At 38.9% G+C, this 27,525-nt stretch overlaps 1 protein-coding gene across 2 annotated transcripts in view; it reads right to left on the bottom strand.

Annotated features, from left to right (window-relative positions):
• The window catches only part of EP300 (E1A binding protein p300), a 74,471-nt gene that overhangs the window by 26,742 nt on the left and 20,204 nt on the right, over positions 1-27,525 (bottom strand). For both annotated transcript variants that reach the window (XM_036865132.1, XM_036865131.1), the window contains exons 2-14: positions 24,336-24,973; positions 18,599-18,775; positions 17,098-17,359; positions 15,686-15,799; positions 14,514-14,759; positions 9,628-9,721; positions 8,924-9,061; positions 7,164-7,281; positions 6,327-6,501; positions 3,839-3,916; positions 3,269-3,378; positions 1,707-1,844; positions 640-1,077 (exon numbers count right to left, since the gene is read on the bottom strand). In XM_036865132.1, the coding sequence (XP_036721027.1) occupies positions 640-1,077; positions 1,707-1,844; positions 3,269-3,378; positions 3,839-3,916; positions 6,327-6,501; positions 7,164-7,281; positions 8,924-9,061; positions 9,628-9,721; positions 14,514-14,759; positions 15,686-15,799; positions 17,098-17,359; positions 18,599-18,775; positions 24,336-24,973 (2,726 nt within the window). The remainder of the gene's footprint in view (positions 1-639; positions 1,078-1,706; positions 1,845-3,268; positions 3,379-3,838; positions 3,917-6,326; positions 6,502-7,163; positions 7,282-8,923; positions 9,062-9,627; positions 9,722-14,513; positions 14,760-15,685; positions 15,800-17,097; positions 17,360-18,598; positions 18,776-24,335; positions 24,974-27,525) is intronic.

The raw sequence follows: 27,525 nt of genomic DNA, 5'->3' as shown, positions 1-27,525 counted from the left end.
ATTTCACAAGGAAGCTACCGGTTTGTTTCAGGCCCATAGTTTTCTAATCTCTTACATGATGAATTTTCTAACTTTGGCTAGTACCACAGACACTCATAAATCGATGATTTTGTTCATTTGCTCTTGAGTACATCAGTTCAGACTGTATGAAAAGATTCTTTAAATATTTGTAAAGTTCACGTGGGGTATTAAATGTACTGTCGATGCTCTCCCCTTGTCACCTCTCCTCACATGCCTTCGAGCCTCGGAATACAACATGACCATGGTCAACATACGATCTAAACAATATCTTTTGAGCTCCTCCTACGTTAGGTACGACAGCAAGAAAAAAGAGAAAGAAGGTCTGTAACGATAAACAGATTCTAGTCTAATTGGGGAGACAACAATAAGAGAAGAAACAACACAGAAGAGAAACAGCACATGGAATTCCCTGGCAGTCCAGTGATTAGGACTCGGCACTTTCACTGCCATGGGCCCGGGCCTGGATCCCTGGTCGGGGAACTAAGATCCCACAAGCCGTGTAATGTGGCCAAAAAAAAAAAAAAAAAAAGGAAGAAAAGAATAAAGCAACAGCACAGAAGCAGTGTAAAACTACAGCACAGCCGACATGATCCTGCTTAAAGCCCCGCCTCTGCTTACTGGAGTTGCCGGCTGCGGAGGCAGCAGTGGCGCCGTCGGGGTGGGCACAGAGGCTGCTGTACTCTGCTGGGACAGAGGCTGCTGCTGCGCCTGGTCAACTGAAGGAGCAGCAGGAAGTGAAGGCTGCACTTGGGGAGGAAGCTGCGTTGGTGGCGGTGTAGGCGTTTGTCTTGGAGGAGGATGTAGAGCCTGGGACTGTGGCCCAGGTGGCATGGCTGGAGGTGTAGGAACAGGGGCTGGAATTGCTGTTGCTGGTGGCTGCTGAGCCCCTATGCTTGGGGGAGTGTGGTGAGGGGTTGGGGTACGACTAGGTACAGGTGAGGGTGAGTTCTGATGCAGAGCTGGTTGAGGGAGAGGGGGACAGTGAATGTGGCTCCCTTGAGACCCAGGAGGCATTATAGGAGAGTTCACAGGGCAGGAAGAACTGGACATTTGTGCCTGTTAAAATGAAAAACATAACAAGATGCAATTCAGAACAGAATTAAAGAAATATTTACATAGGCAGGCTATATACATTTAAGGACACAAACTGATTAAACAGAAACCAGCAATGTATGCCTCCATTTCAAAATGTGTCAAAAACCCTATTATTGGGGTCATATCTTTGGAAAATCCAACCAATACAGTATTTAATTAAGTAGACTTAAAAAAAATCAGCAGAATGGCCTCAGCCACCGCAGAGGCACGGGACAGGTGAGCATGCAGTGTTTTCTGGCTGTCCTATGCTCTCTTCAGCCAGGGTTCTTCTTTCTGCATTGCAGTGCTCAGTAAGACGTCATTTTAAAGAGAGTTCACTATTTTAAAAAATGGTTAAAACTATTTTATTTCATTTAAAATCTAATCTTTCTTACTTATTAGCAATCAATACCACTTCTGTGTCACAGAGTAATCCTTTCATGTTCAGAATACTGTGTCCATAACTGTTCTTATTAAAAGCTTAATCATCTATTTCCACCCATTATTTGCTGTCACCCTTCTCTGTAAAAACCCAAATTAAGAGAAGTTTCAGGAATCACGGAAACAAGTTTTAAAAAAAACAAAAACAAAAACCCATTTGTGAGACATACTTGAGACACTGGTGCTTGACTGCCAGACGGAGCCAAAGGCATATTCGTTACATTCATTCCCTGTGTTGAGAACGGAGTCTGAGGAAGGAACTGGCTCTGGCTGGAAGGCTGCTGCACGCGAGGCCCATAGCCCACAGGCTGCACACACACACACACACAAAGACAAAAGACACAGAGCACCAAATTGTTCTTTTTCAGTTATTCTACTACAGCTGGAATTACCAATTGCTCTGGCCCTGCTATGGGGAGGGTGGGGTAGGAAAGGAAGAAAGTGGTGCTACAACAGCTGACGCTCATGCCAAGATAGTGGAGAACAGCCTCACAGCTTACCTAAGCCCACCGTAAAGAAATTACACAAATGCATCTAGAATGAGGCACAGAGGTAACTGTCTACACACTCCGTTTGTTTTATAAGTGAGGAGAGTGAATCACAATTTTGTGAGGTCTTTGCTTACGTAGGTGGTATTGTTAAAGCACAAACTATAAGACTCCATAATGACTAACTATGGATACCAAAGGCCAAGAACTTCATAGTCTAAGAAAGGTATTTGTTTCATAGGTTAAAATGAAGCATAAGACCCCTCATTAAACACAGCAGACTGGTGCTAGACAACTCCAAAAAGGCTTAACAACTGATAGCACTAACTAACTCTGAGAGGCAGGGTAAGGGTTGAGGCCAATATGGAAAGCTGGATGACAGGTTTAGAATTTGCATAAGGAGCAGTGAGATGCTCAGAGGCCATCTTCTCCACTCTCTAAAATCAGGCAACTGCCCCTCCATCACGCTTGACAGTTTCCTGCCTGGGTAGGTTCTGTGTTTGGGGAAGAGAGGCATTACGGAAGAGAGATGACTGTGTCAAAGTATGCAGACTGCTCAACACTGAGACTCCAGGCAGCGGCAACTGGCTGCTCTTTCAAGCTTTCTAGTACTGTGACTATGTATGATCAGTATTTGGAAGGAAATCTTTCTTTTAGTGTTTATTTTATATAAATTATAATCAAGAAAGTTCTTAACGATACAGGATCCTATAATAAATATACTTTAGACACCTGCTTTTCCCACTTAAAGCTGTAAACACCTTTCATGCCATCATGTAAGTTCTGAAATTATTGCTTATGAAGCATTCCAATTTACAGATGTACCGTAATTTAAACATAATGAATCCCTTACAGTACATTCAGGCTATGGCCTTTTCCTAAAACACAGTACATAATGTAGCATCCTTAATATGAATTTTCTTCAAATTATATCCTTTTAGTATCTCAGGAATTATTTCTGTAGGATAAATTTCTAAAAATAACGCATACAAGTAAAAGAGGTAGGTGAAAATTAAGGACTTTAGTATTCTCTGCCTAATTGTGGTATATGGTTTAGTTTTAATTATTTAATCATGTCTATACTAAGGGCAAATACAACAGAATTATAGAAAAAAAATCAACGTTAAGAATTAATTATGTATAGTTAGCTGTTTAAGCAAGCGTGAGAATTTTTTCTCTCAAAGAAAAAGGATTTTAGAAATGTCAAGTAAAGGCCAAAAAGATTACCCAGAGGTCAAACTTACCGGGTTGAGAGTTCCAGGTTGGGCTAACTGTCCATGGTGCTGAAGAGGAGAGGTTTGCCGGGGTCCAATAGGGGGCTGGGGCATGCTCATCTGGCCAAATTGATTCAAACCTGTGAATAAGTGTAAAATATTAGATCTGAACACCTTCATGTAATTGGAGAATAAGAGTTCTTATTTATGATTCTATGACACTGTATCAGGACAAATAAAGGCACCTGCTTCCAACTGTGAATCTCTTGTTTCATTCACAGCAGCCACAGAAGGGCACTGTTAATTAATGTATGGTCTCTGAACCAAATTTTACAATCTGGAATAAATTTCATCTTGGCTAGTTGTTTTTAAATGGATGCTTGATCATTTAATGTCTTTTGCCCCTTGACCTGTCAGCCAATCTGCTCTTCACCCTTCCTTCCTCCCTGGGCTCCTACTCTAATAAAAGGCTTTCTGATTTCTCAGGCAGGTAATTATGATACCTGCTGCTGGCCTGCGGCAGATGTCATCTTGTAATACACTAGGAACTCTGTTAAAAAAAAGCCATGGTTAAGTACACTGATTTCTTTCATAACTTACCAGGCTGTGGAGTTATCCGAGGCATCATCTGGTTTGGCACACTGCCACGGATCATAGATGGATCAGGCAGAGGGCCATCTAGAATGGAATAGAGAAATGGTTAGAAATGCATCTTTCAGGCAGCCATTCCCCTTTAAAAAATAATGTGTAACTTACAGAATTCAGTCTGAGTATCAAAAAAATAAAGTTATGAACTAGACAGGAACCTGAAGAAAATGTTATTTCTGGAACACAAGAAGATGCATCCAAATGGTTTTAGTACATTTCTCTATGAACCAGGGTGCTTTCAGCACTGACAGGACAATAATATAAAAGCTCATATTTAAAAAGACTAATACAGCATTCAATATGCTGTTATTTGGTCAAGCCTGATTATTTCATTGGTATGAAGAATACCTCTATAGACAATAGCCACAGATTTTGTCCAGTGACCAAGTTTGACTGTGTACCCCAATAATGTGTTTTTATGCATACAAGCCCACTGTGAACAGACTTTAAATAATACACATATCATACTGCACTATATCTCACGCACCTCTTAAATACAAAAATAGAAATAACTAAGAATGATGAAAATATACATATGTATATACTCTAAATGTATATTAAAGAAACTAGCACCTTTAATATGAAAATAGTTTCCTTGGTTTGCTCACTAATTATGTTTATGGTATCTTCCGTTTTTTTCTTCTTTCTTTAAAGCTTCCAGGTAGGGCTTCCCTGGTGGCTCAGTGGCTGGGAATCCGCCTGCCAATGCAGGCGACATGGGTTCGAGCCCTGGCCCGGGAAGATCCCACATGCCGCGGAGCAACTGAGCCCGTGCGCCACAACTACTGAGCCTGCGCTCTAGCGCCCTCGAGCCACAACTACTGAGCCCGCGTGCTGCAACTACTGGAGCCCGTGTGCCTAGAGCCCGTGCTCCACAACAAGAGAAGCCACCGCAGTGAGAAGCCTGCACACTGCAACGAGGGGTGGCCCCCGCTCGCTGCACCTAGAGAAAAGCAACGAAGCAGCAACAAAGACCCAACGCAGCCAGAAACAATAAATAAATAAAATAAAATAATAAAATAAATAAATTTATAAAAAAAAAAAAAGCTTCCAGGTAGTATTTACTTTAGAGACCTTTCTCATTTCATTTTATATTTTCTTCAGTATTCTGTGTAGTACTTTTGATCTTTTTGTTTAAAGTTTAAAAAATTTGGATTCTTCTACAATTAATTCCTGTGTATGGGGTAAGACAGGAATCTCAGTCTATAAACATATACTTAGGGCTACTCAGTTCCACTAATATTTGTCCCTACCTTACTGCACCAGTACCATCCTGTTTTTATTTTAACATAAGACTACAGTTTAACATCTGATAAACTTTTAACTTGGCTCAAATTTCTGAAGAATTCAAGTAAATTCTACCACACCCAAGTATCTCAAATTTGTCTACTTGTCTCTGTATCTTAGTTACTGCCCTAGTTCAAACCATTAGCACTGAGGCAGTGTCCACAACTCTAGTCTTGACTTTGTTTCTGAACAATTGTTCTCCTACCTACTCAAAAAATACCTGCATTTTCCCTTGCTAGTGGGGCCTCTGTGTATGCTGTTCCCTCTGCCAGAAATGCTGTTCTCAATTCTTTTCACATCATGGCTCAATGAGAAAATACATCTAGCACAACACTGCAGTTAACAAATTAGGCTGCTAAAAGTTCTCCAGCTGACTACTTCAAGGCCTGTGGGGGGTAAATTTCTCAGCCCACTTATAAACCACTAATGGCCTAAGAGCTGGTACCTGCTGGCTCATTTGGCACTATCTATAGGTAGCCAGCTTTCCCTGACTCAAGAAACACAGGTTTTCCCTATCACAGCCTTTCACACATCATTTAAATAGCCTGTATTTTTCCTCACCGTTGTGTACCCACACCATATTTCACTGCTTGGAACCTAGTAATGAGTCAATAAATGAATAATGGAATGCACGATCATCTTGGCTATCCAGTTAATTCATTAGGTCAAGAAGGCTGAAACTGTCAAGATGAATTTCAAATGATGCTTCTAAAAAATAAACAGTTCTTAGCCTTTGAACATATTGGGTCAAGAAGGAAGTGTGACAATGTAAGTAACACGATATTGATTGTTTAGGATGTATCAAAGCCAGTAAGGTATTTGAACCTGATCAGTTTACATCTATTGGCTGGCTGCCTACCATATGCAAATCAGTGAAAACCTGTGGACTATCACTTCCTAGGTGTCACTATGACAGAATAATATCTTTGGCACTAAAAATGATGCCATATTGTCAAGCCATGTCCAGAAATCTTCAATATACTGTTCAGCTTACTGTTTTTACTAGAAAATGAATTATTTTCTTTGAAAAGGCAAAAAAGAGTCATTTGAAAGCTCTAGAATAGTTACACAAGCTAATGCAAATTAGTGAATCTGGTTAGGAACCGTTTTATTTCAGTTTCTCCCCAAAATACATATAATAAAAAGCACTTACTAGAAGTCATTCCTGGTTGTGGCTGCCCCATGTTAGGCCCTGGGTTCATGGAAACTGGCACCATGCTTGCAGCACTTGGTAGCATGTTCTGTTTTTGTAGTCTAGTCCTTCGTTTTTCTTCTAGTTCTTTCTGGATCTTATAGATCTTCTCAGCTAGCAGGTGGTAGTATTCCGCCTTTTTGAATTTTGAAAATAGAGATGAGGAAAAAAGAGGGACTACCATCAGGTAACAAAAAATGAACTAAGAACAGACATTAGCTTCATTTAAAAAGGCAGGCAGAAATGAAAACGGAGAAGAATAAATCTAATCTACTTTCCTACAACATTCCAAATATGAGCTCATGTTTGGAATGATCATATGAAAAGCTGCTATTATAATGAAACTACATAGTAAAGCATGACTTCTCAAAGTAGGTTTACAATTTACAGCATGTGGGAAGAATATGCTACATTTTGGAAAAGTGCCAATTTAGGGAGGAAAGTTCAACTGATACAGAAATACTACTTGAGATGAAAATACTAAGCAGCTGATTCACCATATTATAGTGAAAATAGCACAGAGCTGGTAACAGCTCAACCACTTTTTAGCTGACAGAAGGACAACCCAGATAAAGTGTCACATGAGTGTACTGTATTATTAAGAGGAAAAATGTAAGATTCTTGACGTACACTTTAAGAAAACTGCTTTGTTATCGTGACTCCACAGTGAGAATAAGACAGGATGGCTAAAGGGTGTCCTCTCAAGTATAGTATTCTGTGTACGTGCAACAAAGAGGAATAAACTAAACAGCCAGAAGAGGTCCGCTTTTGCCTTGAGTAGAAAAAACAGATGCTCACTCGATTGTTCGCAGATTCATACATGTCCCCTTCCACTTTCCGGGCATATGCAACCAGGTTTTCCATCCGTCTGTCTTTTAAAGCAGCAGGATCCGGAGTAGGAAATATGGCTTGAACACTAGGAATAGAAAATCCTACCACTGTTATATCATGTCAGCATTTTTTTCCTCACCATATAAGTACACAGTATTTTAAATGTCTTCCTGATTAGTATTTTCTCATTTTTATACAATGAACACTTTAGGTAAAATTTTAAAATGAGGTATGAGATGTCTTCAAATATAAATTACTGACCAAAATGAAAGTGTCTCTCTGTGGTAATGAAAGGGTTTTCCTGATCAGAATTAAGAAATGACTCCATAGAAATACTCTCTGGTCCCAGTCACTCTAACGTAGAGCAAAAAAATTATACTGTGCTATTTGCATAAAGGAAGTGAGAAAACCTGACCTTTGCCAAAGTACCAAGTAACAACAGCCTTAAGATCCTTCTACTCTCTTTATTCAGCTTAGTAAAATAAAACCTAATAATCTCTACAAAATCTTAAATGATCAAAAACTTAAAGTGAAGGGAACAAAAATGCGTAATAATTCTGCTAAATTCAATGTCTTTTGCTCTCTAGCAATTCCCTGCAAAACGCCTGTCACTAACTTCCCTGAAGGTTGACAAAATGTGATGTCAGCTACTAATTTTATCATCTGGACATCTCATGTTCAGTTGTGTATTGTACCTGAAATAACCAAGCGGAGAAGAAATAAATGGAAACCCGAATTAGTAAAAAATTTGCAAGCACATAATAAACATTTAACATCAAGTCAGATGATCAATCCCAAATAATCTATTATGATCACAAGATAAGTTTGTTTTGGTTATTCCTTATTAATTCAGTATTAAAATCTCAGAGTTTTCTCCTTGTGTCAAATTCCATTTCTGATGCTATCATTTGAGAATTCCTAAATGAAGCTCAAGTTGAATTAGTAGGCCAATGTAACATAAAAATAAGAAGATAAAAGACAGACCACATGGTTCTAAGCCAATAAAAAATTGTATGAATTGAAGGAGATCCCTCTATTAAGTGTAAGGGAAATGAAAAAAGACCGATTCTTCCAAGAAAAAAAAATGCTGCATTTTGTTTGAAGTATAAGCTCTCTAATCAGTGAGGGCAGAGCTCTATCTTTAGGATACTGGGCACATTACATTTTACCACTCTATATGCCTTCCCCCTCTTTCACCCAACAAGACAGTGCTTGTGAGGCAGTGTGCCTGGCATACATAAACTTCACACCAAACAGTGCAGGGGTATTTCACAAACTACTACTACTATGTGCACATTTGGAGGACCAGAAGACCACAGAGAGACCACCCCAACAGATTCAATTTGTCAAGATAATAAAAGCTTTACCAAGGATAACAACAGAAGACAGTGTTGCCTCTACCATTCTAATGATCTAAGACCTAGTTTTTCTTTTAAAATATGAGTTTTGTAAAGACTATTAAATGAATAATTTTTAACTAATATATATTGATTACTGTTGCTAGGCAGAATCATTCACACACCATTAAAGGTTGAAAGACTCCGAACAAATGATGGTGAAAAAGTTGAGAAGCAGAGAATAGGAAGCAGGAAAGCCATAGAAGTATCAGCAGCAGCAGCCAGGCTATAGAAAAATCAGTAATATTTCTCTTGTGTTTAAGTGCCTGGCAGATTGGTAGCATGTTGACCTGGTAACTCCTTATGAATAAGACAAGCCAACAATCTTACAGTTTGTGAACAAGATGATTTCGAAGATCCTGAGTAATATCTTCATGCCATTGTTTCCGAATTCCAGTACTGGATGGTTGAGCTGCTGTTGGCATAGGACCCAGGGAGGCCACACTGGCATTTTCACTCATCATTGGGCTTTAAAAAGGAGTGAAATAGTTTTAGTGAAGAAGGGTAGGAGAAAGAGGATCTCATTTAAGCAGAGCTGACAGTGATGACTGCAATAGGGCCAATACACTATGACAAGTCTATTTACACATAAAGAAGTCTGGGGGAAATGGTGTGTATGTATTTGTACTTGGGTGAGGGAAAAGAGTTAAACCCACAACATTTCTTTGTGTGGAGGGGTAGATGATGTCTTCTGTTTAAAAGACTAAGTCTTGTGTTATAAGACTAAGCTGTCACTCTGACACAGCTTATCCCAGGGAATCCACTGGGCAATGGACTAATTGTTAACACTGGGATACAGCAAACTCGTTTTTTAAGCAGCTGCATGAAACTTTCTACTGTATTTGGGAAGGTGTCAGTTACCCCAAATAATTGATACAAGTTCTAAAGAGGTTATAGAGAGCCTAAAGAATAAACTCATATTATTTGTCTTCATTCATCAAGGATATCTTCAAATCAAGCAAATTAAAAAAACTCAAGGAATTCTAACAAGTGTCTGAAATCTGACAAATGGCACAACCCAAGATAAAACTTACTTTTGAGAATTTATGGCTGAATGCAACATCGAGTCAGAAAGAAGATTCGACGTTTGAACCCCTACACCTCCATTTACTCCCATAGGACTAGCACCTAGGTCAAAACAAAAAGCAAGACAGAGTGTTTTAAATACCAACAACGACAATAAAAACAACAAAAACGGATGAAGAGAAAGCAAAAGCTATGAAAGTACTAGAAGAAAATATCACAGAAATTTTTATCCTTTCAAAGTAAGACCCAAAACAGAAGTCTTAAGGACATTTAGAAATTTGAGTAATAAGTAAAATAATCACCATAGACAAAGTCAAGAGACAGAAGACAAATCAGGGGGAAAAAATGCTAGCATTGTATATAATAAATAATCATTTGTGATATAATTAGCAACACATATATAAAGGCTAATACACAAAGTACCTTTACAACCCAGTGAAAAAAAGATGAAGAATCCAAGAGGAAAGGAATAGGCAATTTACATAAAAAAGAAATACAACAGCTTTAAAAGTATGCAAATATGCTCAACTGCATTTAAAGTAAAACTTAAAGTAATATATTTTTTATGTATGAAAATGTGAAAACTTTTTTTTTTTCTTTTGACCGTGCGGCTTGAGGAATCTTAGTGGCTTATGGGATCTTAGTTCCCCAACCAGGGCTCGAAACTGTGCCCCTTGCAGTGGAAGCGTGGAGTCCTAACCACTGGACCGCCAGGGAATTCCTGTGAAAACTTTTTTATAAAGTTTGAGAACACCAAGTGTTGAGAAAGGTTTGGGAAAAGAAGCATTTTCAATAAAAATTCATAGACGTGTAAGCTGACCCACTCTTGGGAGAGCTATTTGGTAACTGCCAAACAAATGAAAAAATGCATGCATACATTCATTGACTTAGGATTTCCACTTGATATTCTGTCTTACAGTTATACTCATATATGTATGGACAGCCATAAGAGTAATGATACTAAAAGGAGCTAAAAACTAGAACCAAAATTGTTTAGGGAACCGAATTAATATATGCAGGTGCTTTCATAAGCACAATCTATGTAAGGACATGTATGATGACCCCTAGGGAGGGGAATGAAAAACAGTGTTTGGGTTAAACATTTTAAATTGAATACTCCTTCAAATTGGCTTGAATAGCTCTATGTACATATATTAACTTTTTCGATTAATGATTTTAATGAATATTATTTCTTTAAAAACAAAAAAAACAAACAATATTTACACTAAACTAGATTTTCGTGTGGTTAAAAAATTTTGATATACAATTTTATTAATATACCCTCCAAGATATTTAAAAAAAAGAAAACAAAAACTTCCCTAAAATGAAAATAATTGACTAGATTTCTAGACAATGTCTAATAAAAATCCTGTTGCCTTCTTTCATCATGCTTCCCAAATGCTTAGGCAGAACTCTGTTTCTGACATCATCAAGGCAGGCTCTAAAATGTAGTTGCTGGTAGTGGTCTACTTGTCACTATGAACACTCCACGTGTGAATACTCATTTTCAGAAAAATTACGTACCCTTAACACAGATTTGTTTTACTGGTCACAACAATATGAAGGTAAAAGAAAAAGTGATTACACTATGTATCAATTTGCTTATCTTACTGCCTTCTGATGGCACATGAAAACACAGCCAAACATTCCCTCTGAAGTATCCAGGTCCATTACTGCAAGTAATGGCTCCATCATAACTTGAGAAGGATACCCTTACACAGGTTCGCATTCAAGACCCTAAGAGTGAGCATTCACTTGAGAATACAAAAATGTAGGAAGAAAGACACTACTGGCACTGACAGAGAATAAGTCAGAAAGAAAATGAACAAAAAAAGAATTCAAGACACCTAATATTCAGTGAGTACATATATACATACATACATACATACATATATATATATTTAAAGCCCTAGGGGAAATCCTAAGCCCTAGGAGAATACATATTTTTTCTAAGCCCTAACAAAATCTTTACAGAATAAGTGAATTCAATAGGAACCAGAAGATTAAGAATGTGGTCAAATATGGTCATGGAAGGCTTACAGTAAAAAGCTCTAATTTGGAGTTCTGGAGTGGATTCCCTCTTCCCCTCCCTGCTACAGAATCTCTATAACCTGATACACGTAGTAGAGATCTTGCTATTTTGTCTATTTAGTCACTTACCTGCCCATCCAAACTAGAGATGTTTCAAAAGTAGGGATCATGCCCCCTTTAGTATGTTTTTTTCAGCACACAGTACATCTAAGTGAATGCTGTTTTTATTCAAATGCCCTTGTCAATCACAGGTACCTAAAATTTATAACTCTGAGAATGTCCCAGCATTACAGGACTTTGGTATAAAAGGAAAAATTACTTCAAAGGAGGCCTTTGACTATCTGGCTTGTGCCTGAAGAAAAGAAACCATGATGACATTTTACGTTTGTTTTACACCAGTTTTCAAGATGGGCTCTAACACAGCAAAGAAATATCTGAGGTATTCTAAAAGTACTGGCTCACAATGATGGTTATTACCAAAAAGGCACCATTAACTCAATAACAAGAAATAAATGGAAAAACCTGATTAATCTTAATCCTAAGAAATTTTTTTAAAAGACACTGAGAAAGGGGGAAAAAGAAATCCAAGAAGCTAGTTAACTTTCAAATAATTCTGTGGGTACATATAAATGTACATATAAATACACAGATGATAGAAGAAGATGACAAGAACTAAACTGGTAATTATACACAGAAACTTGAAAAAGTAATGGGAAACAACCAATTACAAAAATGAAAATCTAGGGGATTTCCCTGGTGGCGCAGTGGTTAAGAATCCGCCTGCCAATGCAGGGGACATGGGTTCGAGCCCTAGTCCGGGAAGATCCCACGTGCCGCGGAGCAACTAAGCCTGTGTGCCACAACTACTGAGCCTGTGCTCTAGAGCCTGCGAGCCACGACTACTGAAGCCCGCACGCCTAGAGCCTGTGCTCCACAACAAGAGAAGCCATTGCAATGAGAAGCCAGTGCACCACAACAAAGAGTAACCCCCGCTCAATGCAACTAGAGAAAGCCCGCGCACAGCAACGAAGACCCAATGCAGCCAAAAAATAAATAAATAAATTTATTAAAAAAAAAAAAAAAAGAAAATCTAGGTCAGGAGTAGACAACTGCATCGGGTCAAGATCCTAACGCTCAAGGAAGACGCACTCTACATAACTTGGAAAGAGAGAGGAAAAAAGCAATCATAAGTCAGAGGGGGGGGAGGGAGAGAGGGAGAGAGGGAGAGAGGGGGAGAGAGAGAGAGAGAGAGAGAGAGGGAGGGAGGGAGGGAGGGAGGGAGGGAGGTAGAAGAGGGGGGAAACGAAGTCCTCAGATCTCTTTTAATAAACAAGAGCGTGAAAACAAGCCTGAAAGGCAGGAATGCTCTTCATTCCAGTTTCTAGTCCAGTTTTTAAAACTCCTTTCTCTATAACTGTTTAACAAGTTAGCATTGCTTGTTATGAAATAGTGTACATTTCCTTAAGTTAAAAATAAAAATCAGGGGCTTCCCTGGTGGCGCAGTGGTTGAGAATCTGCCTGCCAATGCAGGGGACACGGGTTCAAGCCCTGGTCTGGGAAGATCTCACATGCCGCGGAGCAACTGGGCCCGTGAGCCACAATTACTGAGCCTGCGCGTCTGGAGCCTGTGCTCCGCAACAAGAGAGGCCGCGATAGTGAGAGGCCCGCGCACCGCGATGAAGGGTGGCCCTTGCTTGCCACAACTAGAGAAAGCCCTCGCATAGAAACGAAGACCCAACACAGCCATAAATAAATAAATAAATAAATTTAAAAAAATTAAAAAATAAAAAATAAAAATCAGTGAGATTTCCATTCTTACAAGAGTAGCGTGCCCAATTTTCTCATTTAGAATCAAACAATGTGCAGAAACTAAAGCCTACTGCACTTATTAATAGAGGGATGAAAATGGGTTTCAAAAGAAAAAGCATGGTAGATTATTCCAAATTAGACAGTTGTCTAATTACAGAAGAACTTCATCATCAAGAACAATTTTAGAATAAGAGGCAAATAATTAAAACTTATGAGCTCACCTGTGCTGGGTATTTAACTATTTATACAAAATTGCTTAGATGTTCAACTGCCTGACAGTAAAGGGACAGTCATAGGGCAAATCTCCTTTATTTTACCATACAATTAGAGAATAAAAACCACTCCCAACTTAGGATATTAGAACACTGCTCACACTTCCCCTTCCCTCTCAGTTTTATCATAGGAAGAGGTTAGGAGAACAAGTGTATTTGATAAACTATTTCAAAGGCAAATGACTACTGCTGCCAGATATGTAGAAATCTATATTAACAACAACCAAACATTTCAAATCAAAAGAATACTACCAAAAGAATACTTTGAGCCAAAACAGTTTCTTTGTGCCAAGCCAAAACAGTTTCTTTGTGCCGTTTAAAATATCAAAAAATTTGTAAACTTAAATGTCCACCTGTAACACACCGTTCTATGCAACAAAATACTATACAAGTATTAAAAAGGATACATTAGACATGGAAACTGAAAGATGTCCACATTGTGTAAAGAAATAGTCTGTTATAACACATGGGATCCCATTTCTAGAAATATGAACTAATATATGCATAACAGGATTAAGAAGGATATAAACCAAAAGCAGTTGCCTCTGGTATGTGGATTACAAGGGGATTTCTACACTATAATCTTTTAAAAGTTACTTCAAAAAATTAATCATGTAACAAAAAAAGTAAGAGAGGGAGACAGGGAGAGAAAGAGAGACAAAAAAAGAGACAGACAGACACACACAGAGACTAAAATAAACTAAGAAGTTAACCTTGCATATTACATGGTATTTACACACACAACTGGTATCACATCTGTCACTAGGAGGACACAGACTTACTCATGTTGCTCATGGGCCGCATCCCCTGGGGAGACTGTCCAGACTGCTGGTTCTGCTGGTTCTTTGCTTGCACCTGGGGCTGTGTTGGCATCTGATTTACTTGATAGGGTAGTCCAAGGGCTGCATAAGCCCTTTCTATAGAGCTGGGATCAATCTGACTAACAGTGCTTAGGCTGGGAGCAGACTGTTGACCCACCCCTAGAGAGCTAGTATTTCCAAGTCCAACTGGTGCTCCAGTCAGAATTGCTAGAGAAAACAGAAGAAACAGTATTACAACATTAAAGATGGTGAGAAAGAAAACACTACGATGTCTGAGTGAATTTTAAACACAAAATTATTGTTATGTGATTATGAAATACACACATCTTGTTTCCCATTATTTCCTTGAAAAAACTTCTAGACGCAGAACTGATTGGTCAAAGGGGATCATTGGCATGAAAAGCTGTTGATGCAAAATACCCAAAAGCCTTCCCACAGGGTGTATCAATATTCCCAACAGGGTGTATGAAATGCCTCAGAGCCACACAAAAGCCAACACCAGGAAGCATCATTTCTATCAATGTGACAGGAGAGAAATGGTACTTTACTTCATTCCTTAATTTAATAGGGAACTTTTTGGTATTTCCTCCCTCTAGTGAACTATTTCCTAATCCCAATTCTCTACTGGGCTATTTATGATTTCTTCATGAACTTATGGAATTTAATTACTTTTTAAAAACATGCTATATATATATAGTTCCAAATTTATCTTTCAATCCTAAATGCTAAATATTTTGTTTCTAAAGGAGGTGTGGTGGCTGCACTTTCTACTTTTGACTTGTCTTTCCTCTAAGAAAAGCTCATCACCCCAGGCTTCTAAAAATAATCTCAAACTCTCTTCTTTCTTTTTACATTAATTTCAAATTATCTAAATATTTAGATCACAGGTATAAAAGAGTAACTTGCCCAATGTCAAAGCAATGATCTTTCTGGATCTTATTTTAGGTAATAAGTACTTCCATTCTAACCTTATTAATATGAAGTTAGTGGTAAGTGGAAATAATCTAGTATGATAGCACTAGGCAGTCACAGGAACTTCACACAGTCAAGAGGTACTCTACATCTCACCAAGTTGCACTGGTGAGTCTAAGAATACTTTTGATATAAAAGCTTCAAAAGATTTAGTCACTTACACTGTTGATTTCTCTTATCTCCAGCATTTTTAAGGGGTAGACACACAGGACAATCATGCCTTGTACAATTCTTCCAGTGTGAAATGATTTGTCGAGAAGATGCACAGTGTGCCACTAAAAAGAAAAAAAATGATTCTTTTTTCAAATGCAGGTTATATTTTTACATTACTATTAGCTAACTTATCGATCACATAATGAGGGCTACAAATGTTATTAACACTTTTATAGTTGAGAAAACAGGCAAAAACTGGTTAAGTAATGTGTACAAAGTCACAGAGCACCCAAAGTGCGATTCAAACTCAAGCGGTCTGGCTTCCAGAGCCCCTATTTTTCACCACAAAGCTGTGCAATCTACTTTACATTATAAAAATCTGGGGACTTCCCTGGTGGCGCAGTGGTTAAGAATCCGCCTGCCATACAGGGGTCATGGGTTCGATCCCTGGTCCGGGAAGACCCCACATGCTGCAGAGCAACTAAGCCCGTGTGCCACAACTACTGAGCCTGTGCTCTAGAGCCCGGGAGCCACAACTACTGAAGCCCACGCGCCTAGAACCCGTGCTCCGCAACAAGAGAAGCCACTGCAATGAGAAGCCCGCGCACCACAACAGAGTAGCCCCCACCTGCCACAACTAGAGAAAGTCCCCGTGCAGCAACAAAGACCCGATGCAGCCAAAAATAAATAAATTAAAAAAAAAAACAAACCTATAAAAACAGATTTCTCTTAAAAAAAAAATGGTACAAATGAACTTATTTACAAAACAGAAATAGTCACAGGTGTTAAAAAAACAAACTTATGGTTCCCAGGGGGGAAAGGGAGGGGGGGATAAACTGGGAGATTGGGATCGACAATATACACACTACTATATATAAACAGATAACTAATAAGGACCTACTGTATAGCACAGGGTACTCTACTCAATACTCTGTAATGACCTATATGGGAAAAGAATCTAAAGAAGAGTGGATATATGTATATGTTTAACTGATTCACTTTGCTGTACAGCAGAAACTAACACAACATTGTAAATCAACTATACTCCAATAAAAATTAAAAAAAAAACCAACACACAGATTTCTAATGACTCTATAAATATACAAACTGTATTAAGTTAGGTAACATTCTTTTAGTATTGGCCTACATGATAGTTAGCAAACCCTCAATAATATTTAAAGCTATGCTGGGGCAAATGAAAGTCAGTATCACCCCAAAAGGGAAGAATCTAAAACTTCCTCTCCTACTACATCTCTAGATACTCATTCACAACATGATACTGAATTTTATCATAACTTAATACAGAGTAACGCATTATCAGTAAGGAGTCTCAAAATAGAAGAGAGAAAATGTGATCAGCTCTAACTGTAAAAAAAAAAAAATTAATTGCTGAGCACAAAAACCCTTTGAGTCCACTCACCTTGGCAGGACTTGCCTGACTGGCAGTGTGTCATGTGGTTAAGGACGTTCTTCATTGTACGACAGTGGGGAAGGTTGCACTGCCTCACTTCCCCATTGGCCTGCTCTCGCCGCTGGCACTTGTGAGCGTGCAAAAGGAGAACAAGCTGCTGCTGGATGAGCTTGCGCTTCTCTGGATCAGCTGTGTGGGCTCCAGAACCCATCCCTTGGGCCACCGGAGTCACCAGGCCTGGCTGCTGGACCTGCGGGGTCTGCTGCTGGCCCTAAGGGATAAAACAATAAAGATACATTTGATGTTAGGTGTCATAGTGTGCTACCTCCTTAATAAATACGGACTTGGAGATTTTCGATGAAAACCTTTAAGGACAGTCTACCATGTACCAGACCCAATTTTTTGACACAGGGGATTCTACGATAAATGATGACTTCTACCAACAAGAAGCTCAATTTAACAAGAAAACAAATTGCTACATTAGCAAACAATATAATCAAAATATGTATAACATACAGAGAGCAAAACAAAGAGAAGGACAATTGTAAAACAACTATACTCCAATAAAAATTTTTTAAAAATGTATTATTTGAATTTGGTTGCTCTGAAGCAACTCTTCTGAAAACAGAAAGAGAAGGACATGGTAAACTCCAGTGCGAGGGGGGAAAGGAAGGGATCTGTTGTGAAGAGCGTGTTCAAGTTAGGTTTTGAAGGATAGTGAAGAGCTTCTTGGCAGAGCTGGCAGGGGTCTTTCAGGTGGGTGAAAAATTAGTTTCTGTAAACACTGGAAGAAATTTGGTTTTTCCTAATAAAAAAGTAAACATTTCTGGAGGCAGAAATGCCATGTTTTATTCATCTTTCTGTCTCCAGTACTTAGCGGAGTATCTGAAATATAGGCATTCAATGACTATGGGACACAAAGCAAAAAACCTAAAACATCTGAAAAGGAAATAAAATTCCTACAGGACAATTTTTTCCAAAGATGAACATGGACTACTTGACACATTTACAAATAGAGATAGTTTAACTTTAGAAAAATAGCAATGTTAGAAGCTTTGGAGATTTTACCATAACAAAAATCACTGTTAAAAACAATTTGTAACTTTGAAAGGGAAGTTACTTCTGTGTAATAGTATCAGATACAAATCAGTAGATATGGTGATCGAGAGTTGGAATCCTTTTTCAGAGAGTCCTTCCCAAGAGGAAAAAGGTTCCACTTTTGTATCCTACACAAAGAATTGCTCACAAGGAGAAGCTGCATATGGCAGGACCCCAAAACTTTCATTGTAGCAGCCCCACTTGCTCCTATTTGGACAACATCCTTACTGGTCAATACTGCAAGTAAAAAAACACCATGTGAAATGGAAGGAAGGCACAAGCTTCCTCGATCACAGAGGCCATCCATTACATCCTAGTGTGTATAGTATAATAGAAGACATAAAAGGTTTAACACAATTCTTCTGTTAAAGTGTCAGATGGAAGACAAATCTGTAAACAGATTACTACCCACCATGTTGGGCATTCCTCCACCAGGAACTGCCTTTTTGTCCATTGCAAATGGAGATAAGCTATTTGGTAGTACAGACTTTGTCGGAATCTGGAGACCAAGGCCACTGGCTCCAATCTGCTGTCCAGAATTCTGAGTGTATGGTGAACCGTAAGGATTAGGGTTGTTCATCATTCCCATCTAAGAACAAGAAACAGAAGAGAAATTAAATCTCATTCCCCACACTAATAGGACATTACTATTTCCTTTCCTTTTCCACTTCCTAATTTACAAAGACAATTTTAAAAGAAACTCTCTGTATACATAAACAGACTATAATCTAGGGGCCTGAGGTACAGTAAATTTAGAGCTGTTTGCTGTAAATATAAGATAAACATTTTAGAAAAATGTATAAGCGTCTTATTTAGCTACATCTACTAAGCAGGCTCTGCCATTCATCTCCACTTTTAATGCACTAAATAACTTTCATTTAATGTGCAAACTATAACTTAGTAAATTCAACTCAACTCAATAAACCATCTAATCCTTAAATATATTAGAGAACTTGATATATCAAAATGCTTATTCCAGCATTTTGTTTATATAAACGGTAGAAGACTTTAGATATAGCATGCAAACTTCAAAGTCTGCACCATTTCTTGCTGTCTTACACCTAGCTGCTTTATTAAATTGCCTCCTTGGCTCTTAAAGTAATCTGAGTGTATTTGCAATCCCTATGTACTTTAAAAAGTAAGTTTTGGGAATTCCCTGGCAGTCCAGTGATTAGGACTCCACGTTCCCAATCCAAGGGGGCACAGGTTCGATCCTTGGTCGTGGAACTAAGATCCCACATGCTGTGCGGTATGGCCAAAAAAAAAAAGAAAAAAGAAAAAAAAAGTAAGTTTTTTCCTGTGTTTATGTAAGTCCATGTGGAACCATCATACTGTATAATGATTAACTTAAAGAACAGAGTATTAATTATTCAAAAACCAAATGTTTTACTGATAACAATGATGCAACTTACAATTCTATCCTTCCACATAAGACCCCACTGTAAGTCAATCATCACCTACTAGCAAGCATTCAGAATGGAAACTAATGACACTACAGCTACTGTCCAATTAAAAGGAGTCATACTAGATTTCTATATCCTTCTCAGACAGATCCAATTCTACCAAAGGGTCCTTCAAATTCTGCCTCTAGCCACCCAATCCCCATCATTCCCATGTATCCATGCCCACTGTCACTGTCAATACAAAGCTCTTCATCACAGCTTTTGTAGACTGTGACTAACAGGTTTTCTTGCCTTCTGTCCTCACTTTTTTCTACTCACAAGGGGGGAAAACCATGGTATACCAGATCTTTCATGTTCTTCATGAGAACTGACTACTTCTGCATGGTATCCTATCTCCTATACCCATTAACTTGCAAACCTGAGAGCATCATGCTTCTTGAATCGCCAGCATTTGCTTAAGCTTTTCCCTTTCCCTACAACTAGGCAGTGAGTGGCACACCCTCCTTTCCTATTTTTTTACTCCTGAATGCTAACCTGTAAAGGAAATAAAATATTAAATTCTCAAAGAGACAGGGATGATGATAGGGAATGAGACTGAGGGAAGTGGCATAGTGTAAGTGAAAGCATAAAAAAATGAGGCAAGCATGAATGGGAAGCATCCAGAGTAAAAAATTTATTCAGTCTCCAATAACTGGAATTTCCTACGTGAATCTGGCCAGCAAGATTGTAGGGACAATCAAATACAAAAACAGGCTTAAACACAAAGTTCAGGTTTCTTTTGGTAGTTTCCAATGTGGCTGGGAGTGCTACTGCCACATATTGCTTTTAAAGTACTAATATTTATACTAATATAGTTCCAATAGTATGCTCGCCTACACCTGGAGGAGTTATATTTTACTTGTATTTCTTATTAGCATGGAAATTTATGGTAGACATAAAACAAAAGCCATTTAAGAGTCCATAATTTATATAGATAAAATGCTGGGATTTGGAAGATGCCTTGATGTCTCCTGTTAATAAGCGTAATGCCTTTATCAAACACATCCTAGTAGAATCTGGTCCTTCACACATTTGTTCACATAGATATTGCCTTGACTGCCTATACCAACCGAGTTTCAACCAATTCCTGACATTGCTTGTTCCCTCAATCACAATGCATTACCTAGAAACTCCAAGTTCACTCTGTAGCAGACTACGGTCTCAAATATACAGATTGTACTAACTGCTGGTCAGCTGGCAGTAATTCATTCCTGACACTTCTGGTCACTCTGACCAACAAAGACTCTCGGGCTTTTTGTTTACCTATCTCCCTCAGAGTTCTGCTGCCAGTGTTAGAAAATGAAATGCAACCAACACCCCACCGCTACCCTTTCTATTTACCTACCCCCCACTACTCCCCCACGAAATAGAATAGGAAGGGAATATACTGTACTTAATTTCTGCTACACTGTAGTTAGTTATTTGATCTTGTTCCCTTCTCTATAGCTAATGTGATCCAGATGTCCAACTAACTACCACCTACCTGAACAGCAGCGATACAGATCTCCACCTAAACTGAAAAGGCAGAGGACCAGGAAGCCACAAACAGTTCCAGGCAACTAAAACCAAAGGACCTGCAGGGGACTATTTTATCTTTCTTTAAAAATAAATCTGACACTACAGGTTGTTTCTTAGTGTTCAATACATTAAAAGGGAACACAGGAACATATAAGACACACCATGGTATCAAACACTGACAAATAAAAAAGTAGTGCCCAATATACAACAAATGTAACAGTTTAGGAACATTTAACATAGGGACAAAAATCCCTTAATAAGACTTGCAGGCATCAACAGTAGTGCACACCGATACTAAATGTGAAAATGTGACTCCGTGATTCACCAAATAATAACAAATTAAACTACATCCTGACACGTCCTCCAGCCTATCAGATTTGATAAATACATCTATATCCAAGTCATTCGCCAGGCACTATGTTAACCATGGCGGGGGCAGGGCAGCATGTACAATGATAAACAAGGAAGACTAGGGATCTCTCAGAACAGAACCGACAAACAATCCTAAACGTTTTCTAGACTCAGTCCTATTACTCTTATACCACTGCCTTAGTTTAGGTGGGCGTCATCACCCTATAGGGACTATTTTTCAAATTGATATTGTACACCTAAAACCACACCCATCTAAATTGTAAATTTGGGAATAAGATCTTCCTCTTTAGAACCCATCAGGATATGGCATTAAGATCTGTCTTTTTCTCTCTCAACATGGATTCTTCCTCCCTGCCTTATACTTAATACCCTCCTAACTGGTTCTTCCTACCTGCTTCACTCCTTGCCTATCCAAGAACACCCAAGAAAGACAAAGATGCAACAAATCAATCATTGCTCTTACTTTAAAACTTTATAGGTTAAACACTCTTTAACATCACATGCCAAAGTGCATCACAAACTGATGTTAATTTTAAGAGAAGAGCTCCAAAAGTAACAATTTACATCAACTTTCAAATATAAAATATAGGTGGGACTCATTTAAAACAAGGAAATATTTTAATAATTAAGTTTTTATATTTGAATTGCCCCTTTCCATGAAAATATAAGCTCCACAGGGACAGGGATTTTTGTCTGATTAATTTACTGCTATATATCCAGTCCCTGAAACAATGTTGATGCAGAAATTTGTGATTTAGATTAGAAATAGGACAGTGCCCCACTCTCAACCTAGGCCTTCTCCCAATGCGCCTTTCCTTACTTCATTTTTCTTCACAGCACTTACCTGGAATACTATGAATTTATATCTTACGTGTACACTAGAAAGTAAGTTCCGGGCTTCCCTGGTGGAGCAGTGGTTAAGAATCTGCCTGCCAAAGCAGGGGACACGGGTTCGAACCCTGGTCTGGGAAGATCCCAAATGCCGCGGAGCAACTAAGCCCGTGCGCCACAACTACTGAGCCTGCGCTCTAGAGCCCACGAGCCACAACTACTGAAGCCCGCGTGCCGCAACTACTGAAGCCCATGTGCCTAGAGCTCGTGCTCTGCAACGAGAGAAGCCACTGCAATGAGAAGCCCCCGCTTGCCGCAACTAGAGAAAGCCCACGCGCAGCAACGAAGACCAACGCAGCCAAAAATAAATAAATAAAATAAATTTATATTTTAAAAAAAAAGAAAAAAAAGAAAAAAAAAGAAAGTAAGTTCCATGAAGTGAGTTTATTCACTGCTCTATCTTCAGCATCAAAGCTAGGACTCAGTAAATATTTGTTCAATCGGTGAAGGTTTAACGTCTGTCATCCCTGCCCCCCCACCCCCCATATAAACATCAGGAGGGCAGGGACTCTTCACAGGCAGGTTCCTAGAAATCTAGAAGAGGTACCTATAAATATTCTACCTTCTTGTTTCAGGTTCTCACTCCAAGTGTTCTAAGTAAACCACATCAAAACAGCAACATAAAAGTGCCAGGAAGGGAGAACCTATAGAGTAGATAGTGATGCCAAACAGAATTTTTTCCTAAGTCAAGATGTCAATATTCTTTATCCTGTAGCAAAAAAAAATATTTAAGGGCTTTCATTTATCTACATGTGACCTCAGTGCCCCCACTCCCAATTCATCCGTATGTCTTCATTTCATCCTTGAACTCTCACCATCATTCTTCTCAGGAATATAGAAGTCCCAATGCCTGCTCAAATTATTCCTCTTACAGAGCAAGCTTGCTCCTGACTCCTTGTGAAAATCTCTCCCATCTCTAGTATCACCTTCCAAACAAAGCCATCTCTTTCATTCAACAAGTATTTACTAACTACATGCCAGGCACTGGCAAACATAGTGTGATACCATTTTAAGAAAAAGGAATAAAATGTGTAGGAAAAATATGGAGGAATAAACATCCAATATATGCTTATAACATCTTAATTATACATAGAGTACACATTTAAAAGGTTTTTAAAAATATATTTAGCATTCTCTACTTAATAAGGCTAAGGTAGGCTTTTTAAAAAAGAAAAGCCTTTCGGACTTCCCTGGCAGTCCACTGGTTAGGACTCCGTGCTTCCACTGCAGGGGGCATGGGTTCGATCCCTGGTCAGGGAACAGAAGATGGAGCGAGAGAGCCAACACAGCACTCAGGACAGGCCCAGGGATGGGGAAGGCCAAGAGAACAATTCACACTGCATGGCCCCTCTATGAAACACAAAACCTGTTTTTCTCTAAACCTTTCAAGTAACAGCCAAAATCAGGATAATTGGAAGACCTGGAATGTTGGTTGAGGCTTTATAGTAAACTAATGCACCTTAACTTCCATCAACCATTAAGAAAAAAAATAACACATCTCTTAAAAACCAGGGACATTCCAAGCAATGGGAACAAATAAAGTCTACCTGAAAATAGTATAATGCTGGCTATCTCAAAACTGTGTTGTTGTTTTTTTTAAGGAAGGCTATGAAGGTTAAAATGAGATGAATTAGAAATGAAATGAAAATATTCTAATACTTGTGCCACAGGGAACAGGAATTAGCTGGCAATCATTTGTAAAAAAATAAAAAAAGGAATTACTTACATTTAATATAAGAGCTTCATAAAACTTGTGACAACACAGTAGATCCCTGGCATATAATATGTGGGAAATGCTACATGATGTAAGAAGATTAAACATGAACAGTAAAGAATAAATGAATAACTGACCTCAAGCCCTCCTCCTCCATCACTGGAGCACTGAAAAACATACTGATGGTACACAGAAACCAGAACTGCACTTACCTTAAGAGGCTGGGGCCCTCTCAATCCTGTTTGTCCTCCCATCTGGGGAGAGCCTTGCTGCAGTGGCTCAGTCATTAAGTTGCCAGCATTTCCCATGCCTGGGTTTGGGTACTGCATATTAGGTCGCCCCCGGCCTGCTCCAATTGAACCGTTCATGACTTGATTAGGCATCATCCCTTGTCCATTGCCTGCAGTCAACATTCCAGGATTCATGCCAGCATTCATCCCTGTGTTCATTCCCATGGCAGGTTGATTTACTGGACTGTTCATCATACCTGTTGCAGATGGTGTGGGACCCTGATTTGGTCCACTAGTGCCCATCCCCATGTTGGGAGAAGTCAAGCCTGCCTGTGCCATTGGGCTTTTGACCATGCTATTTATCAAACCTAATCCAGGACTGTTCTGTTGGGCCTGGCTGGCCATGCCTTGGCCTGGGCCACTAACCCCCATGTTGAGGTTAGGGGAACTACCAGAACGCAGCAATTCTGACAGTTGTTTATGTTTAGAGGCTGCATCTTGTACCATGCCAAGGCTCGTCTGAAGCTGACTAATATCACCACCATTGGTTAGTCCCAATTCTGTAGAGTTGATTAATTCATCTGGTAAGTCGTGCTCCAAGTCAAACAGAGAACCAAAATCTAAAAACAAAGAGGAAAGATAAAGGTTAAAGTATGACAGAGTCAAAATTACAAAGTTCTCTATACTTTGTTCTTGATAAGCACTAAATATCATTTCTAAACCTCACTTCATGGAATACTATTTGTATTAGTTTTTCATATTATACTAAAAAAAAGGTTTTATATATATATATATATATATATATATACATATAAATATATATAAATTATTGTCATGCCAACAAGTTTGAACACTTATAAACTGTACCTAAAATAAGACCAGAGTAAAGAGGAATACATCTTAGTACAACCCCCATTACATGAGTTGCCAAAAGTTTGTATTGACAGTCATGAAAAAGAAACACAATTAAGTTGTATACCGGACTTCCCTGGTAGCACAGTGGTTAAGAATCCCCCTGCCAATGCTGGGGACACGGGTTCGATCCCTGGTCCAGGAAGATCCCACATGTGTGCAGAGCAACTAAGCCCACAAGCCACAACTACTGAGCCCGCGAGCCACAACTACTGAGCCCATGTGCCTAGAGCCCGTGCTCCGCAACAAGAGAAGCCACCGCAATGAGAAGCCTGCACACCGCAACAAAGAGTAGCCCCTGCTCGACGCAACTAGAGAAAGCCCGCGCACAGCAACAAAGACCCAAAGCAATAAAAAATAAATAGATTAAAATTTTAAAAAGTTGTATACTATTCCAGAATTCCTTAGAAGAGCTTAAAATAACTTATGTATACACAAAATAAATTCAGAACAAAAGATTTAAAATATAATAATAAACAAAGACAACTGATAAAAAAGATCTCCCCTTTGTAAACCATTCAGTGTAAGCTCCAGGAAGACAGGAGCTGCTTACCACTCTTTACCAAATTCCCATCACACAGTGCCTGCCACAAAGCTGAATGAATTTGCTTTGACCTGACTTCAGACTACAGATTAGTTTTCCTTAACCAAAATCTAGCTGAACAGGATACAAAACCATGCCTCTAGTTTCTTCAACAACCGACAAACCACTACCATTCCACCTCTGCCCCATCCCTGAGAAAGAGGATGCAGAAATTATGGATTAACCTAGGTTTCTCATCCTTGGCACTATTAAACATTCTAGGCTGGATAATTCTTTGGGGGGAAGGGGAGATTGTCCTATGCATTTTAAGATACTCAGCAAATCCCTGGTCTCTCCTCTTAATACCAGTAGTAGCTCTAACCCATTTGTGACATCAAAAATGTCTCCATATATCACCAAATGTTCCCTGGAGGTGCAAAATTGTCCCTGGTTGACCTGTTGACAGTACTAACTCATTATATAGATTGAGGTGTTTTGAGTTTTAATTCTCCAAGTAGTTTTAACATTAAAAGGGCACTTCTGGGTATTTAAAAATTAAATATACTTGAATCCACAACTGATAATCCTATTAAAAAATAACCCATCTGGCTTCCCTGGTGGCGCAGTGGTTGAGAATCTGCCTGCCAATGCAGAGGACATGGGTTCAAGCCCTGGTCTGGGAAGATCCCACATGCCGCGGAGCGACTAGGCCCGTGAGCCACAATTGCTGAGCCTGCGCGTCTGGAGCCTGTGCTCCACAACAAGAGAGGCCACGATAGTGAGAGGCCCGCGCACCGCGATGAAGAGTGGCCCCCGCTTGCCGCAACTAGAGAAAGCCCTCGCACAGAAATGAAGACCCAACACAGCCATAAATAAATAAATAAATAAAATTAAAAAAAAAAAATAAGAAATCTCTAGTCTCTCTCATCTAGGGAAGAAAACCCACTTGGGCATTTTCTCCCAGCACTTGCTCATTCCTTGGATTGTCAGTGTTAATTATTAGGCAGTGAAACACATTTAAAAAAAAATAAATAAATAACCCATCCATCAAAGACAAGATACCACTTTAATAATGATCGTGTTGGTCCATAAGTACAATTCTTCCTCTATGTGTCCTTCCTGTTCTTTTGCATTCTATCATGGCACTGAAATGAACATGTGTGTCTATCTTTCCTCCTCTCCTGCCATCTCTTCCCCATCACCACCCCTCACCCCACCTATGCACCCAGACTGTAACTCCGGGAATAACATGTCTTACCACTTACATACCAACTCCTTGCCTAATGCCCAACAGAGATAAGCAACTGGTCATATTTTAGTTGAACTGAATTATATCCCAGGATCTCAGGACATGATTTAGAGTCCAGATTTTTACAGAATTAATTCTCTTTCTTTTGGAAAAATCATGTGCCCCTCCATCATAAAAATAAAATGTCTTATGAATAGTTGTGGAATATGAATAAGGTTTCAAATAAAATTTACCTGACGTCACTACTCAAAAGGCAACTGTTTAATATCAATATAATGATATATTTCCTTCATCATTTCCTTCTATTTACATAATTCACAATACTGGAATCATATATACTTTTAAAAAAAATTATTTATTTATTTATTTATTTATTTTTTGGCTGTGTTGGGTCTTCATTGCTGCGCACGGGATTTCTCTAGTTGCGGCAAATGGGGGCTACTCTTAGTTGCAGTGCGTGGGATTCTCATTGCAGTGGCTTCTCATCA

Source organism: Balaenoptera musculus, chromosome 10 (genome assembly GCF_009873245.2).
Source record: "Balaenoptera musculus isolate JJ_BM4_2016_0621 chromosome 10, mBalMus1.pri.v3, whole genome shotgun sequence".
Classification (NCBI taxonomy): Eukaryota; Metazoa; Chordata; class Mammalia; order Artiodactyla; family Balaenopteridae; genus Balaenoptera; species Balaenoptera musculus.
The sequence above is the reverse complement of the archived record's forward strand: the minus strand, read 5'-3'. Positions and strand labels throughout refer to the sequence as shown.